We start from the raw sequence: 13,562 nt of genomic DNA, 5'->3' as shown, positions 1-13,562 counted from the left end.
TAGGACAGATGGATTATGCAAGTTGTACTCCCTCTTTTGGTGATTTCTCATGGAATCTTACCATGGGAAGCTTGACTTGGCATAAGGTGCCAAGTTTGGCACTCTTTACCCCTTACTTGTATTTGGGTCTATCAACCATGTTTTAGTAGGGGATGTAGTACCACATGTATCATTATGGCATCGCCGCCTTGGGCACGTGTCACTAAAGAAAATAAGAATGCTTACATGTTTACAATATCTTTCTCCCCTTTAAGTGTTTTGATTCTTGTGATCATTGTCTTTAGGGCAACGAGACTTCTAACTCGCATAGAAGGTTAGGCATTAGACACATGGGTGAGCCTCTAACTCTTATTCATTCTGATGTTAATGGACAAATCATTAGGTGGTACAAAGTATTTTGTTGCTTTCATTAATAATTATTCACATAAAGTCTAGGCATATCCCATAAAGAAAAAACCAAAAGTCCTGGCTACATTTTAGTGTTGGCTTACTTTGGTTGAGAACTAGTCTAGATATAGATTGAAATGCCTATGATCTGACAATGGGGACAAGTATGTATCTAAAGCCTTTGATCATTTTTGTGATAAGAGAGGTATTAAGTGTTAGTTGACCGCCCCATACACTCCACCCCAAAATGGTATGGCTGAGCATATAAATAGGATGATTCAGTAGCAAGTTTGTAGTATGCTTAGCTAGGCATGCTTACCATAGCACTTTTAGACTAAGGCTGCTACTATTGCCATACATCTGATTGATCAATCCCCATGCACTACTATTAACTATCAAGTTACAAAGGTATGGTCTAGAGAATCTCAATCATATGCTCATCTGCATATCTTTGGTTGCGAGGCTTTCTGCCATGCTCCAAAGGATAAGCACAATAAGCTAGATCCTGTTTGTAAAATGCACATTTATTGGTTATGGGGATGTAAGTGAGATGGGTTGTTTTCTATGTGATCCACAAGCTCAAAAGGTCACCCATAGCCACATGATATTATTTTCCATGAGGAGAAAATTAATAAGCAACATAAGCAAGTCGTTGAGATACGCAATGTAATATTCCAAGAGAAGCCTCTTGTTACTTACAACCAACTAGATAGTCTATAGCAGCAGCTAATACTCTAGTGGCCCTAGACCATGATGTTAGACCGGAGGTACATGCTCCACATATTACATTGGTCTACTAGAGATAGATGTCAGACTAATCAATGTACACCCTCTATGAATTATGTTATGGTAGCATACACTAGTGATCCTCTTACCTATGATGAGGCCATGCACAAGAGATGATAGTCACTCTTGGGAGAGGGCCATGCAGTCAAAGTATGTCTCACTACCAAAAAATCATACCTCAGATTTGGTTCCTTTGCCTAGTGGAAAACATGCTTTGGTATGCAAGTGGGTGTACAAGTAGAAGAGGACCCTTGGATGCCCCAAGCCAATTTATAAGTCCAAATTGGTTATTAAGGGTTTTATGCAAGAGCATGGTGTTGACTTTGATGAAATCTTCTCTCTTGTTATTAAGATGACTACCCTATGCTTGGTTTTGGCTTTGGTTGCACAGCTCAATCTGGACCTCTATCAGATGGATGTCAAGAAAAAAAATTTACATGGAGACTTGCATGATGAGATTTATATGCAACAACCTAAGGGCTTGAGAAAAAAATGTAAGAAACACCTAGCTTACAAGTTTAAAAAGAGCCTTTATGAACTTAAGTAGGCATCTAGGAAATGGTATGACAAGTTTGCTGCTTTCATGCATTCTGAGAGATATAACTATAGTGATATGGATCTGTGTTTATACATGAAAAATTCTAATGATGGCAGCCTTATGATCTTGATACTCTATATTAATGGTATGTTGATTACTAGGAGTGCTCATGATGAGTTGGATGCCTTGAAAAATCAGCTCAAGAAGAGCTTTAAGATGAAGGACATAGGATAGCAAGCCCTGCATATTCTTGGGATACGTATCATGCGTGATTACTCTAAGGGACTCCTTTAGGTGTCACAAAAGGAGTATATCCAAAATTTCCTTCAACAATTTCATATGTAGGATGTTAAGCCTATTGGTTTTCCTTTACCTTCTCATGTGAAGGTTAGTCAGGCCAAGTGATGAGCAGAAGGCAAAGATGGCCAAGATCCCTTGTGCATCTACAATGGGTAGTTTGACATATGACATGATAGCCACTCATCTTGATATAGCATTTGCAATGGGAGTTGTGACATACTATATGGCTACACTTGGCAAGCGACATTGGGATGTCATAGAAGACATCATGAGATACCTTAAGGACACTACATATATGTGCATTTGTTATATTGGCCAAGATACAGGGGTCCTGCGATACACTAACTCTAATTATGCAAGATATGGAGATAATAAAAAGTCCATGGCTATGTATTCACATTTGCTGAAGGCATTGTTTCTTGGATGTCTAGGGTACAAAAATGTGCATCCCTATCTACTATAAAAGTACAGTATATTATAGTCATTGAGGCTTGCAAGGAGGCTTTCTAGTTAGGCCGTTTGATTGCAAACCTTTGTATTACTGATGTGGTCCTTACACTACATTCAAATTCTATAAGTACCATTTAGTTGGCCAAGAATCTTGTCTTCCATGCGAGGACAAAGTACATTGAGATGCACATCACTTCATTAGAGAGGTAGTAGATGACAAGTTTGTTGATCTTGTCAAGATCTCAACTGACGAGAATCCTTTAGATCTACTCACTAAAAGTCTCTCATTGGAACATTATGCATTTCTTAAGAAGATGATGAACATAGGATGTGATGGCATCTATTTCTTATCCTATTGTACTTTATGTATATTTATACTTTGTCACTTTCTTCATGTTCTCTTCTCACTAGAGACACATTTGCCTTTATGTGGAAGGTTGTTGGAGGTAAAGGTGCCTATTCCTAACCGCCTATGTATTCATTAGGCTGGTAATACCCACACACCTATACAGTGTAGGTGGTGGACATCCATCACTATCACTCCATTATTTATTCTTTCAGTTACATTTAAATAAGAAAATGTATGTCACACATTGTGATTGTTAGAGTTCCCACATATACTCTCTCTCTCTCTCTCTCTCTCTCTCTCTCTCTCTCTCTCTCTCTCTCTCTCTCTCTCTCTCTCTCTCTGCCACAACTCTTGCTTTGCTCTTGCTTTCGCTTGTGTGCTTCTACTCGGGCTTTACCTTTCACTATAATCATGTTTCACCCTAAATCAATTTTCATAAAGATAATGGTGCCACTTTTTGATTGTATAAAGAATGGCGAGCATCTTAGTCATAGACATTCATTGACATCTCTTTGTCATTGATTTTTTGACTCTCAAAGACTATTACCCCATGCTTCTATAATAAAATTGCTCCAATGTCCCATCCACTAGGGTCATACTAAATAGTTTCTTTGAAAAAATCAAGGCAAACAAGAATAGAGGTTGAGATAAGTAAGTCTTTCAACTAATTAAAACTCCAATCCACTATAACACCCCAAAAGAAAGGTTTCTTATTTAGCCTATTTGTGAGAGATACTGCAATAGTCACATAATGGCAAACAAATATCCGATAAAATGAATATAGACCAAGAAATCCATGAAGAGCAGCAGCAGTAGTAGCAGTAGCAGTAGCACTAGTAGTAGTAGTAATAGTGCTAGTGGTGGTGGTGGATGTAGGTCAATCTTTAATACATTGTATCTCTTTAAGATTAGCCTGAATTCTATTTTCACTCACATGATGTCATAAATATTCCATCCTAGTCTGTATAAATGAACACTTGAACTCCTTAGCAAATAGTCTATGATATCTCAAAAGATCAAATACTTTCCTCACATGTACCAAATGATCATGTAATGATTTAATGTAGATGATTATATCATCAAAGAACACAAATAAAAAATGAAACAAAAAGGAGTACAAAATCTTGTTCATGAGACTTTGAAAGGTAGTTAAGGTGTTTGTTAATCTGAATGGCATTACTAGAAAATGAGCGTGTCCACAATTTATCCTAAAGGTAGTCTTAACTTCATCTCCCTACCTCATACGAATCTGATGATAGCCTAACCTTAAGTTTATTTTGTAAAAATATTCTTTTCATTTTATCTCATCAAGCAAATCGTCCACCCTAAGAATGGGACACATGTTCTTAATTGTGATCTTATCAAGATCCATGTAGTCAATATACCTCCTAAATGATCCATCCTTCATCTTTACCAAGAGGACTAGAGATACATAAGGTGAGAAACTAAGCTCTATAAATCTCATCTCCAACAATCCTTTGATATCTGCTTAGCAACTTCCTCTCTTTCACACTTTAAAAGTCTATAGGATGATTTCTGGCTTACAATGAGGCTTCAAATCAATTGAATGGTCAACTTATCTTTCAGGAGACAATACTATAAGTATTTGGAAAAGATCTTAGTATTCTTCCATCCTTTATTTTACAGGAAGGACTCCTTTGATTTCTAGGATTTGTGCTTGGCTATAGTCCATGCTTGTGAGTGGTGATGTGTATCATGATAATGTTATAGGGCAAGTGCAGGCCCCTCTCGTGGAAGAGATTTATGATGGACCAAAGGGGTTTTTTGAGATTCTTTTTCATATTCCAGATATGTGTGCTTGCATTATGCAATCTATCCCTTTGTTCATGGACAGCCAGCTAGTACATATGGTCCCACGAAGGCCTATGGATGAGTTTCAGGATGTGCTTAGGCAAGCATGCCCAATATGGGTGGTGGTTAATTCTCGTGCATATCTTTGGCAACTCCTTCCTTTGGTTTTGAGATCCCTTTGTGAGGTATTGGTGAAGCCCCATTTGGCCTCCCACAATAGGAACAGGGCTTATATGCTTTGGGACAAAGGGAAATCTCGACCAACCAAAATTTGCTGAGGTCCCTAGGTTACAAAAGAGATTTCATTGCTAAATTTAAGATTGATTCTTTAGACTGATCTGATACTTCTTTGTTAAGATGAAAAATAAAGATTTAGGAGTGTTTCTTGAACGCTTTTTTGACTTGCTTTGCTATAATAACCTAAAAATATGTTTTGTCATGGATTTCTTGAATTATTTGAGAATTTCACCATTGATAAAATCCACATATAGTTGAGAAAAATCCATATAAATTTTATCTAATGGTATCAACCAATCACAACCTAACACAATTTCAATGGGATCCATATCTAAGGCAATTATTTCCATTTGCTACCCATAGTTTTCAACCAACTAAATATGTACTTTGAGACACATTTGATTGTCGATTTCTTCATCTCCATTTGCAACCTACAATTTAAGAGACTACTGTAAATCAATAGAAAAACACTTTAACCTATCTATGGCTAATTTATTTATGAAGCTACGAGTCCTATCACTATCAACCAAAATGAATACATTTTTTCCATTAATGCTTCCTTGGATACGATGTGTATTTGAGCTTGATAGTGTCGATGCATCCATTGAAATGGAGAAAACAATGGCAATATATGATCCATCATTCCCAATGAGATCAAAACGAATACTACCACCAATGTCAAAAGAAAAAGTATTAACAATATCATAAAAATGTCTTTGCCCAATATCCTCATTTTTAATAGCAGCCATAAGTGTATTTGTCTCATCATTATCATCCTCTAAATCCTCATTGAGCACTAGCATAGTATGGACCTTCACTTTGGCAATCTTATAGGCATACTTAATTACATGATCATTTATACATTTTTCAACACATTGTCAAGTGTTTTTTTTTTAAACTGAAAGCCCCTAGTCAAACTATAGTTAGGTTTGGGATTTGTTTATATCATTTTGTTTGATTTGTAGAGTGTGAAACTTGATAGCCTTGGTCGAGTTTGGTATGTTTTTGGACAGGTTTGAGCTGGAGATTGCTAGTCGCAATCGAACATTGCGGAACAAGGTTTGTTTTCTTGCTGAGATTCTTGCATATCACAAGGATTATAGGTTCATGAGCACTTCACATTGCACTTTTTTGATACACTACACTCAAGGGTCGTCTCCTAAATTGTTCAAATTCTTCCATATGCACATTTCGCACCATTGTTGAGCACTAGCACGGCATGAGGCTCGCTGCAGCTATATGCAGCAAATCCTAGTTGCACGTACATATGAGAGAGCACCTTCATTGAGCATGCATGATATTTGGGATATTCATCACCAAATTAGGAACTTCTGGTTGAGTGTGTAAGGTGGTTGGGTGAGTTAGAGGGTTGTGAAAAACGTCGTCAATTGTGAGATGGATTGTTCATATCTGGTCAACATCTTGAGGACCATTATGTTCTTCAGTGATCGTGAGAATTTGGGTGGAGCGGAATATGATATATTTTCTTGCTAAGAATTGAGAGGTGAGGATAAGAAAACTTAAAGTTAACAAAGAACTCTGTTTGTATTATGCATGGCACACGAGCACATCTAGATAGGCTAGACAAATCTTCAAGTGCATACATAATTTTCATGTGAACATTGATTGATTGGTTGCATAGCACGGATCCTACGTTGCACATTTATCAAAATCATGAATGATGAGCATGAAGTTCTATTCCAAGGCATATACTTCTTAGGGCACATTGCATGAACAAAAGCTAGTAACATATAAAGGAAATTATCAGTTTTATTGAAGACTTGAGGAGCACATCAAACAACTTATTGCTGCAAGAAGAGTGGGCAGAGGAGAAAGGGAAGCTTGAGATTGAGCATAGCAGCTTACAAACCAAATCAAAGGATGTAGAAAAATCATTTATAATGCAGCAATCGAAACATGCCAAAGTGCAAGTGACGTTCGATGTTCTTCCAAGGTTGCTCGAATCAAGGTGAAAGAACTGAAATCTAAATTTTTGTCTTTGCTTTCGACAAAAGGACCATTTCACCATTATGTGCAAAAGTTGAGCAGCAGCATCCAAGATTGTTACAAAGTGCATTTTACTTACAAACCATGCTTTTGATGAGGCTCATGAAGTGGAGTGTTTACTTTGGCAACTTCACTACAGACAAATTGATGGCTTTAGGCATTAGATGAATTGGGTGAGTGGTGGTGGACAAGGATGTCATGCAAATAGCGCTTTCCATAGAGACAAGCAAAAACTCTACTACACGATGGTTCTAAAAGCTTCCTAGAAGAGGCATCTCGTTTCTACCATGATTTGATGTCAAAGCTCGCACAAGACGATTTCTGGGTGGGTTTTCGATCTCTCATCGCTCTGAGACCACTCAATTCATTCGGCCTTGTGTCGATCTGTTCTTGAAGAGACCAGCCCTTCTTTACGAATTCAGATCCTCGGATCTCGACACACGTGATTCGCAAGAGTTTTCGGTGCGGATGACATGACGTTCTAAAATGCAAGGTTGGCGACCATATTCACGAGGACAGGGAGCCTCTAGGAAAGCAATTTAACATGGCAATTTTGCTGATTAAGGAATAGTAATGGCGGAGTAATTAGCAGAGAATCAGCAATAACGATGGAAAGCGATGACGCATGCAATAATAATGGCGCCATGCCGATGGCACGAGTCTGCGTAAGCAGATCAAGATGGAGGTCAGTTAATAGCATGCCAAATATTTCTGCGAGTTCTATTCAGCACGCTTGGCACAAGCAATGACGAAGCGAACCAGAGAAAGGCTAACAGCGACTAGTATTTTCCACTAAAGATGCAAGAAATTCGAAGGCCACGCAAAACGGCGCTCTGACATGCGAACAATGAGGGCGAATATTCTCAGTAGTGATGGCGGCTGCAGGGTGGCCATGAAAGGATACAGAAAGCAAAAAGCTTTCACGTCATAAAGTTGGAAGAGCGTAAAAGCTTGAAAGCTTCGCAATTAAGAAAAACGTTAAAAAGTCACTTATCCTTTTAGAAAAGCACACCCAACATATGAATTGGAAAGATCTATATAAAGAGAGGAGAAGGAAGCGCCAAGGGCTTTCCCCTTGGACTCTTCTTGTATCTTGTGAGAGATGTGAAAGGAGGGTCCCATGCAAGAGAGCAAACTCTTGTTGTGCTAACTTGTGAAGGCAAAGAATTTGGATGTTTTGGTGCCGTGCGTTGGCTCAAGGCTTTCAAGGTATGAAAATACAATTCACTTGGTTTCAGATTGTTGGTGTTTCTGAAATTTGAGTTAAAGTGATGCTATGCCTACATTCAAGTTTTAAGCTGTTTTGAGCTATGAGAGGAATTGTTTGTTTGGCGTGTGGTACTGTGTGTGATTCGTGTAGTATTTGTCGAAACATTAAAATTTCTTGTGTTGTGTTGTGCATCGGATAATGTCAATTTCCCCAACCAGCACTCCTTAATGTCTCATTATCAGGTTGTGAACGAGACTTGCTCTCGATCATCGCCCGCGTAACAACGTATTAAGAATTTTACATATTCTTTTCTTTTCTTATACAAGTCCATGGAGATAGATTTTGAATTACCAAATGCTAAAGTATTTTTAGGCTTGTTGTCTACATGCTTATAATCTATTTTAAAACTATTGGCCAATCTGAAATTACTTTGAGGACTTAAAAGCATTGAATGGTGGATAAACTAGCACACCGACATGAGTATAAAAGAATATAAAAAGCTATTATATTACTGCAATTACTCTCTCTTCATCTTACCTTCTTGCTCACTGCTTTCATGGTTTCTCTCTCCCCTCTTCTATCTTTCTAGTCTTTCTCTTTTCTTTTCACTCATTCTCTCTCCTCTTTTCTCTCTTCTGTACTCTACTCTCTCACCCCTCATTCGTCTTCTTAACAATTTGAGAAATTGAACACCGTGAAGTACCCAAGTCACCTTACTAAGGATGATCTAGCTCTCTTGCAATGTTGTAATCTCTTCAATTATCTTGTTTGGCATCTTATAGTTGTGAGACTCTTATACTTCAATTAATAACCAACGCGAGTGCCAAATATCATGACTTATAGTCATGGCACCACCATGCCTTCCTCTTTTAAGGCTACATGGATGAAAAATAAGAAGTAAAACATAAGCAAAATATATATTTTTAAGATTTGTCAAAGCCAATATATTATGGCACATTTCATATTGTGAACTCCTGCACTCTACAAGAAAATGATAGCTCATATAGTGCCAAAAATTACTTTCTTTCAATAAATCAAAAGTTATTTTATAAACTCAAGCCACCTTTCAAAAATAACGAGAAATAACTTGATTACTAAACATTTCTAAGGCAGGCCAAAAATCTTGATTTAGCTTAAAGTACTGATATTTGTAAGAAAATGATGTGGTTTCACAAATAACTTGATTATTAAGCTCTTCTTAAGACACATTAAAAATCTTGATTTAGCTTTAGTATTGAGATTTATAAGATAACTTTATTGTGCTTTCACATAGCAAGTTCAAATTTTGTACATGGTCTCTCACGTTTAATACATCTAGCTTGTAAGGATGTGTAAGAAAGAGCACCCAAAATGGCACCTATAATTGGTGCAATAAGATATATCCAAATACAATGATAGTTACTTTGAGTTATTGCTGGGGCTAGTGATCTAATTGGGTTCATTGATGCTCCCGAAATACTCCTACCACACGATAAAAGCTCAATGATATAAATTATAAAAAGGACTCTATATTATGTAAGTGCAATTTGGAGATCAGAGATAAAGCATGTCGCCATGTTCCATTAGTAATCTTTAATTGAGAATGCATATTTGTTATCAACTTTAAATCTACATACCCTCCAAGTAGGATATTCGCAGCAACAGTTAACCCAATAGCAACAGCACCTTGTATGCCATCCTACATCCATAGTTGAATATACAATAGGTAACATGATCTAAGAATTTCTTCTAAACTATCATAAATGATCTTACACTTGTTTTTCCACAACTTGATTGAGTCCACATCTTGCAACCATGGAACGAACTAATAGAGAACTTGTTAAATAAGGGTCATAGCTTCTAAGGTAAAATATCATACATTCAAACCTAGTAGTTGGATAGAAATATCACAAGTCACACAATCGATGGAATTGCACAACTTGGTATAGATTCGATGACATCATGCAAGTCTCTCAAAAAAGAATAAGAGGTCCAATAACCTTATTCGTGGGCTTATGTAAATTGAATTTATTTAACTATATGACTTTAGGACTTCCAAATTTTCATAATTCATGTACAAAAGCTAATGGCTTAAGTCCCCCAAAAGTAGGTTAGAAATACTTGCAAAAGAGGACCTACTAGAAAGGGACGAAAAGAAGGCTAAGGAGAGAGAAAAGGAGCCACCATGCCGAAGAAGAAAGGAGGTGCATACAAAAAGAGAAATCAAGGATGGCAACCCCTACTAGATAAATCGCACATACAACATCAATGCCTTAGTCCTAAAGATATTTTAATGTTCCAAGGCAAAAAAAACAAAATATAAGCAAATGATAATACATAGAAAATTAGAGAAAACTCATAATTATTTATTTTCAAAAAAAGTGATGCAATGATGACCTTTGTCCATTCTTGCACATCCACAATGAAGCTTAGATGGTGATAAAAATAGATTCTAGGTGAAGAACTCAGAGCTTGCTAGATGATCTCTAACTAGGCAAATAGATTATCGTGGTTCATGAAGGGTCACATTTTTATAGCCCATGAAGGTGGTAGATTAACATGACTAACACATTATATTATTAACCTTTTCTAGTTGACTAGGGAATAAGTCATTTACCATTAAATTAAGAGTGTTGCCCTTGAACACTAGAAGTTGGGAGTCCCTAGCTAGGGGCCATATCCACAACCTCTAACACCCAAAAAAGGGTGCCTTGATGACTTCTACACCTTGCTAGTCAACTTAGCGTGCCTTTAGTTGTTACCAATCTAATTGCTCCATCTAACTCATAGACTTGACTTTTTTTCCCATTTGATCATATAGACCTCTTCTAGCATAAAGGTTAAGACCCAACTAATCCCCATACTCATACCTAGCTTCTTCTCATAATGGGGGCCCAACAACTTTAAGCACCACAAATCATTGGTCACACCTTACAAGGGTGGGCTTGTCCACCCCGAGGTATACCACTTCCTCAAAGAGTTTATCAAGATGAACTCAAAATAGATCCTTTGCCTTGGTGAAGTTATTTTTCTCATTCTTTTGTCAAGAAGTGAACTGAAGAGAGAGAAAGAGAGAGAAGACTGCAAAAGAGAGGAGTGCAAAAGAGAGAGAAAGAGAGTGACGAGGAGAGCAAGACTAGAATAGGAGAGAGAAAGACAAAAAGAAGCAAGAAGCCATTGAAGCTGAGAGCAAGGTAGTGAGAAGAATGACAATAATGTATTAATGTGTCAAAAGATGAGAAAATTTACATATTCCCTCTTTTTACACCTATTTCAGTGTGACATGGCATCTCTATTATTTACACCTTAAATCCTTATTCTTTCTAACTTCTTACAATCCATTCCATCCCAAGGGTTTTATGCCCTCAAAACAAACTTACAAAGATTTGGAAAAATGATGGATAGAACAAAGTACTACTTTGTTTTCCACTTTACAAATGGGAAAATGAATAAAAGATAAGAAACATATGGACTGAAATAAAGGAATGGAAGTAGGCCTCAACTATATACATGATCAAGAATACTTCAAAAGTACTTGGAGCCCTAAAGTCTTCAATTGATGAGCTCAAAATGAAGTAGACAGCTTGTTGTATAAATAGACCCTGCTGAACCAAATCTGCCATAACTTCTAGTAGAAGTATCCAAATGAAGTGTGCCACATGTCAAAACATAGCTCTTGAAGATTACTTTGATACTATGTAGATGGCATAATTCTAAAAATTAGACAAAATAAAAACTATTCTAAAATAGTCTACTGTCAGGTCCCTATCTGCACCATAATTGGCTCCATAATCAGTAAGCTTCAACCACCAATGTGTCCCTTAAGAAAGGAAACTCATCTAATATGGGATCAAGCCTCCAAGAAGCTTCCTCAGGTGGTAAATCTCTCCATTTGATCTATGAGCAAGCTTGTTGTTAGATCCATCTCTCAAAGTAAAATACCAAGACATGGGCACCTTCAACAAAACCCTTCAACAAAACCAATTCTCCTTCTTGGAACTCTAAAGGTCATCTCTTCTCATCTGCATATATTTTAATTTGGTCTTGGACTTTCCTAAGATTCATCTTACAGTCCTAAAGAAGAGTTTGTATTCTTTCCAATTCTTCTTTCTCGTGAGGATTGATTATTTCATTAAAGATGATTGTAGGTAAGGATACCTTAGAGCCATACATAGCCTCAAAGGGCAAAACTATTATGCTAGCATGAGTGAAATTATTGTAGGTAAACTCAGCCAAGTCTAACCCACAATTCCATGAATTCTCGACATCATAACAGAAATAGCGAAGATAAGTCTCCAACCACTAATTTACCATTTATATCTGTCCATCAATCTGTGGATGATAAGCCGTAGAGTGAGCAAATTTAGTACCCATGGATGTGAATACCGCCTGTCAAAAGTTACTCATGAACTTTGAATCCCTATCATGAACAATCACTTGTGCTTGATGAATCGGTGATAAAATGAACATAGACCAAGGAATCCTCTAAGTAAAGTAGTGGTCGAAGGTGTTGGCCAATCTTTAATACACTGCACCTTCTTGGGCTAAACCTGGATCTCTTTTTCACTGACAATATGTCCCGAGTATTCCACTTCAGTCTGCATGCAAGACCATTTATTCTCCTTAACAAAGAGTATGTGATGTCTCAATACATCAAAAATCTTCATTATATGTGATAGATGGTCCTGAAGGGTCTTACTGTAAATCAAAATGCCATCAAAGCAGACTAAGACAAACTAAATGAGGAAAGGCTGCAAAATCTTGTTCATCAGACTCTGAAAGGTAGCTAGAGCATTTGTAAGCCCAAATGGCGTCGCTAGGAAATGATAGAGCCCTCGATCAGTTCTAAAATCGGTCTTGATTTCATCACCCTCTCGCATACGGATCTGATGATACCCTGACCTCAAGTCACTCTTCGTAAAGAATCTAGCCCCCTTGAGCTCATCAAGCAAATCATCAATCCTGGGTATTGGGTATTTGTTCTTCATTGTGATATTGTTAAGATCATTGTACTCAATACATATCCTAAAAAATCCATCTTTCTTTTTAACTAACAAGACCCGAGATGCATAGGGTGAAGAACTAGGTTCAATGAATCCCATTTTAAGAAGCTTCTTGATTTGCTTGGCTACTTCACGTTCACACTTGGACAATATATAGGGTGGCTTATTGATTGGCTTTGAGTTGGGCTCCCAATCAATGGGATGATCTACTGCTCTCTTGGGAGGTAATGAAGTAGACACCTCAAACCAATCCTTGTACTCCTCAAGAAGAACTTTTAAGGTTCGGTGACTTGCTGAATTTGTGGATTGATCTTTAATCTCATTATTCAAGTGCAAAATAAATATCTATGAGTAACTCTTATACTCCTTTTTGAGTTGTTGAATGGTGATAAGTTGAAAATATGATCTACTAGGAATTCCTTATAAATGGATGAGCTCTCCATCATAGATAAACTCCATATACAGTTGTGAGAAATCCATAGTGATTTTCCCTAATGTCATCAA

At 37.2% G+C, this 13,562-nt stretch overlaps 1 protein-coding gene across 4 annotated transcripts in view; it reads right to left on the bottom strand.

The window, feature by feature from the left end:
• Positions 1 to 9,308: 9,308 nt before the first annotated feature.
• The window catches only part of LOC148027850 (aquaporin NIP1-1-like), a 100,432-nt gene continuing 96,178 nt past the window's right edge, over positions 9,309 to 13,562 (bottom strand). For all 4 annotated transcript variants that reach the window (XM_087689561.1, XM_087689562.1, XM_087689563.1 and 1 more), the window contains 2 exons: positions 9,693 to 9,754; positions 9,309 to 9,537 (listed from right to left, as the gene is read on the bottom strand). In XM_087689561.1, the coding sequence (XP_087545687.1) occupies positions 9,342 to 9,537; positions 9,693 to 9,754 (258 nt within the window). In that variant the 3' untranslated portion in view covers positions 9,309 to 9,341. The remainder of the gene's footprint in view (positions 9,538 to 9,692; positions 9,755 to 13,562) is intronic.

Source organism: Lygodium microphyllum, chromosome 12 (genome assembly GCF_053477565.2).
Source record: "Lygodium microphyllum isolate KBCC chromosome 12, Lygodium_microphyllum_v1.1.10, whole genome shotgun sequence".
Classification (NCBI taxonomy): Eukaryota; Viridiplantae; Streptophyta; class Polypodiopsida; order Schizaeales; family Lygodiaceae; genus Lygodium; species Lygodium microphyllum.
The sequence above is the reverse complement of the archived record's forward strand: the minus strand, read 5'-3'. Positions and strand labels throughout refer to the sequence as shown.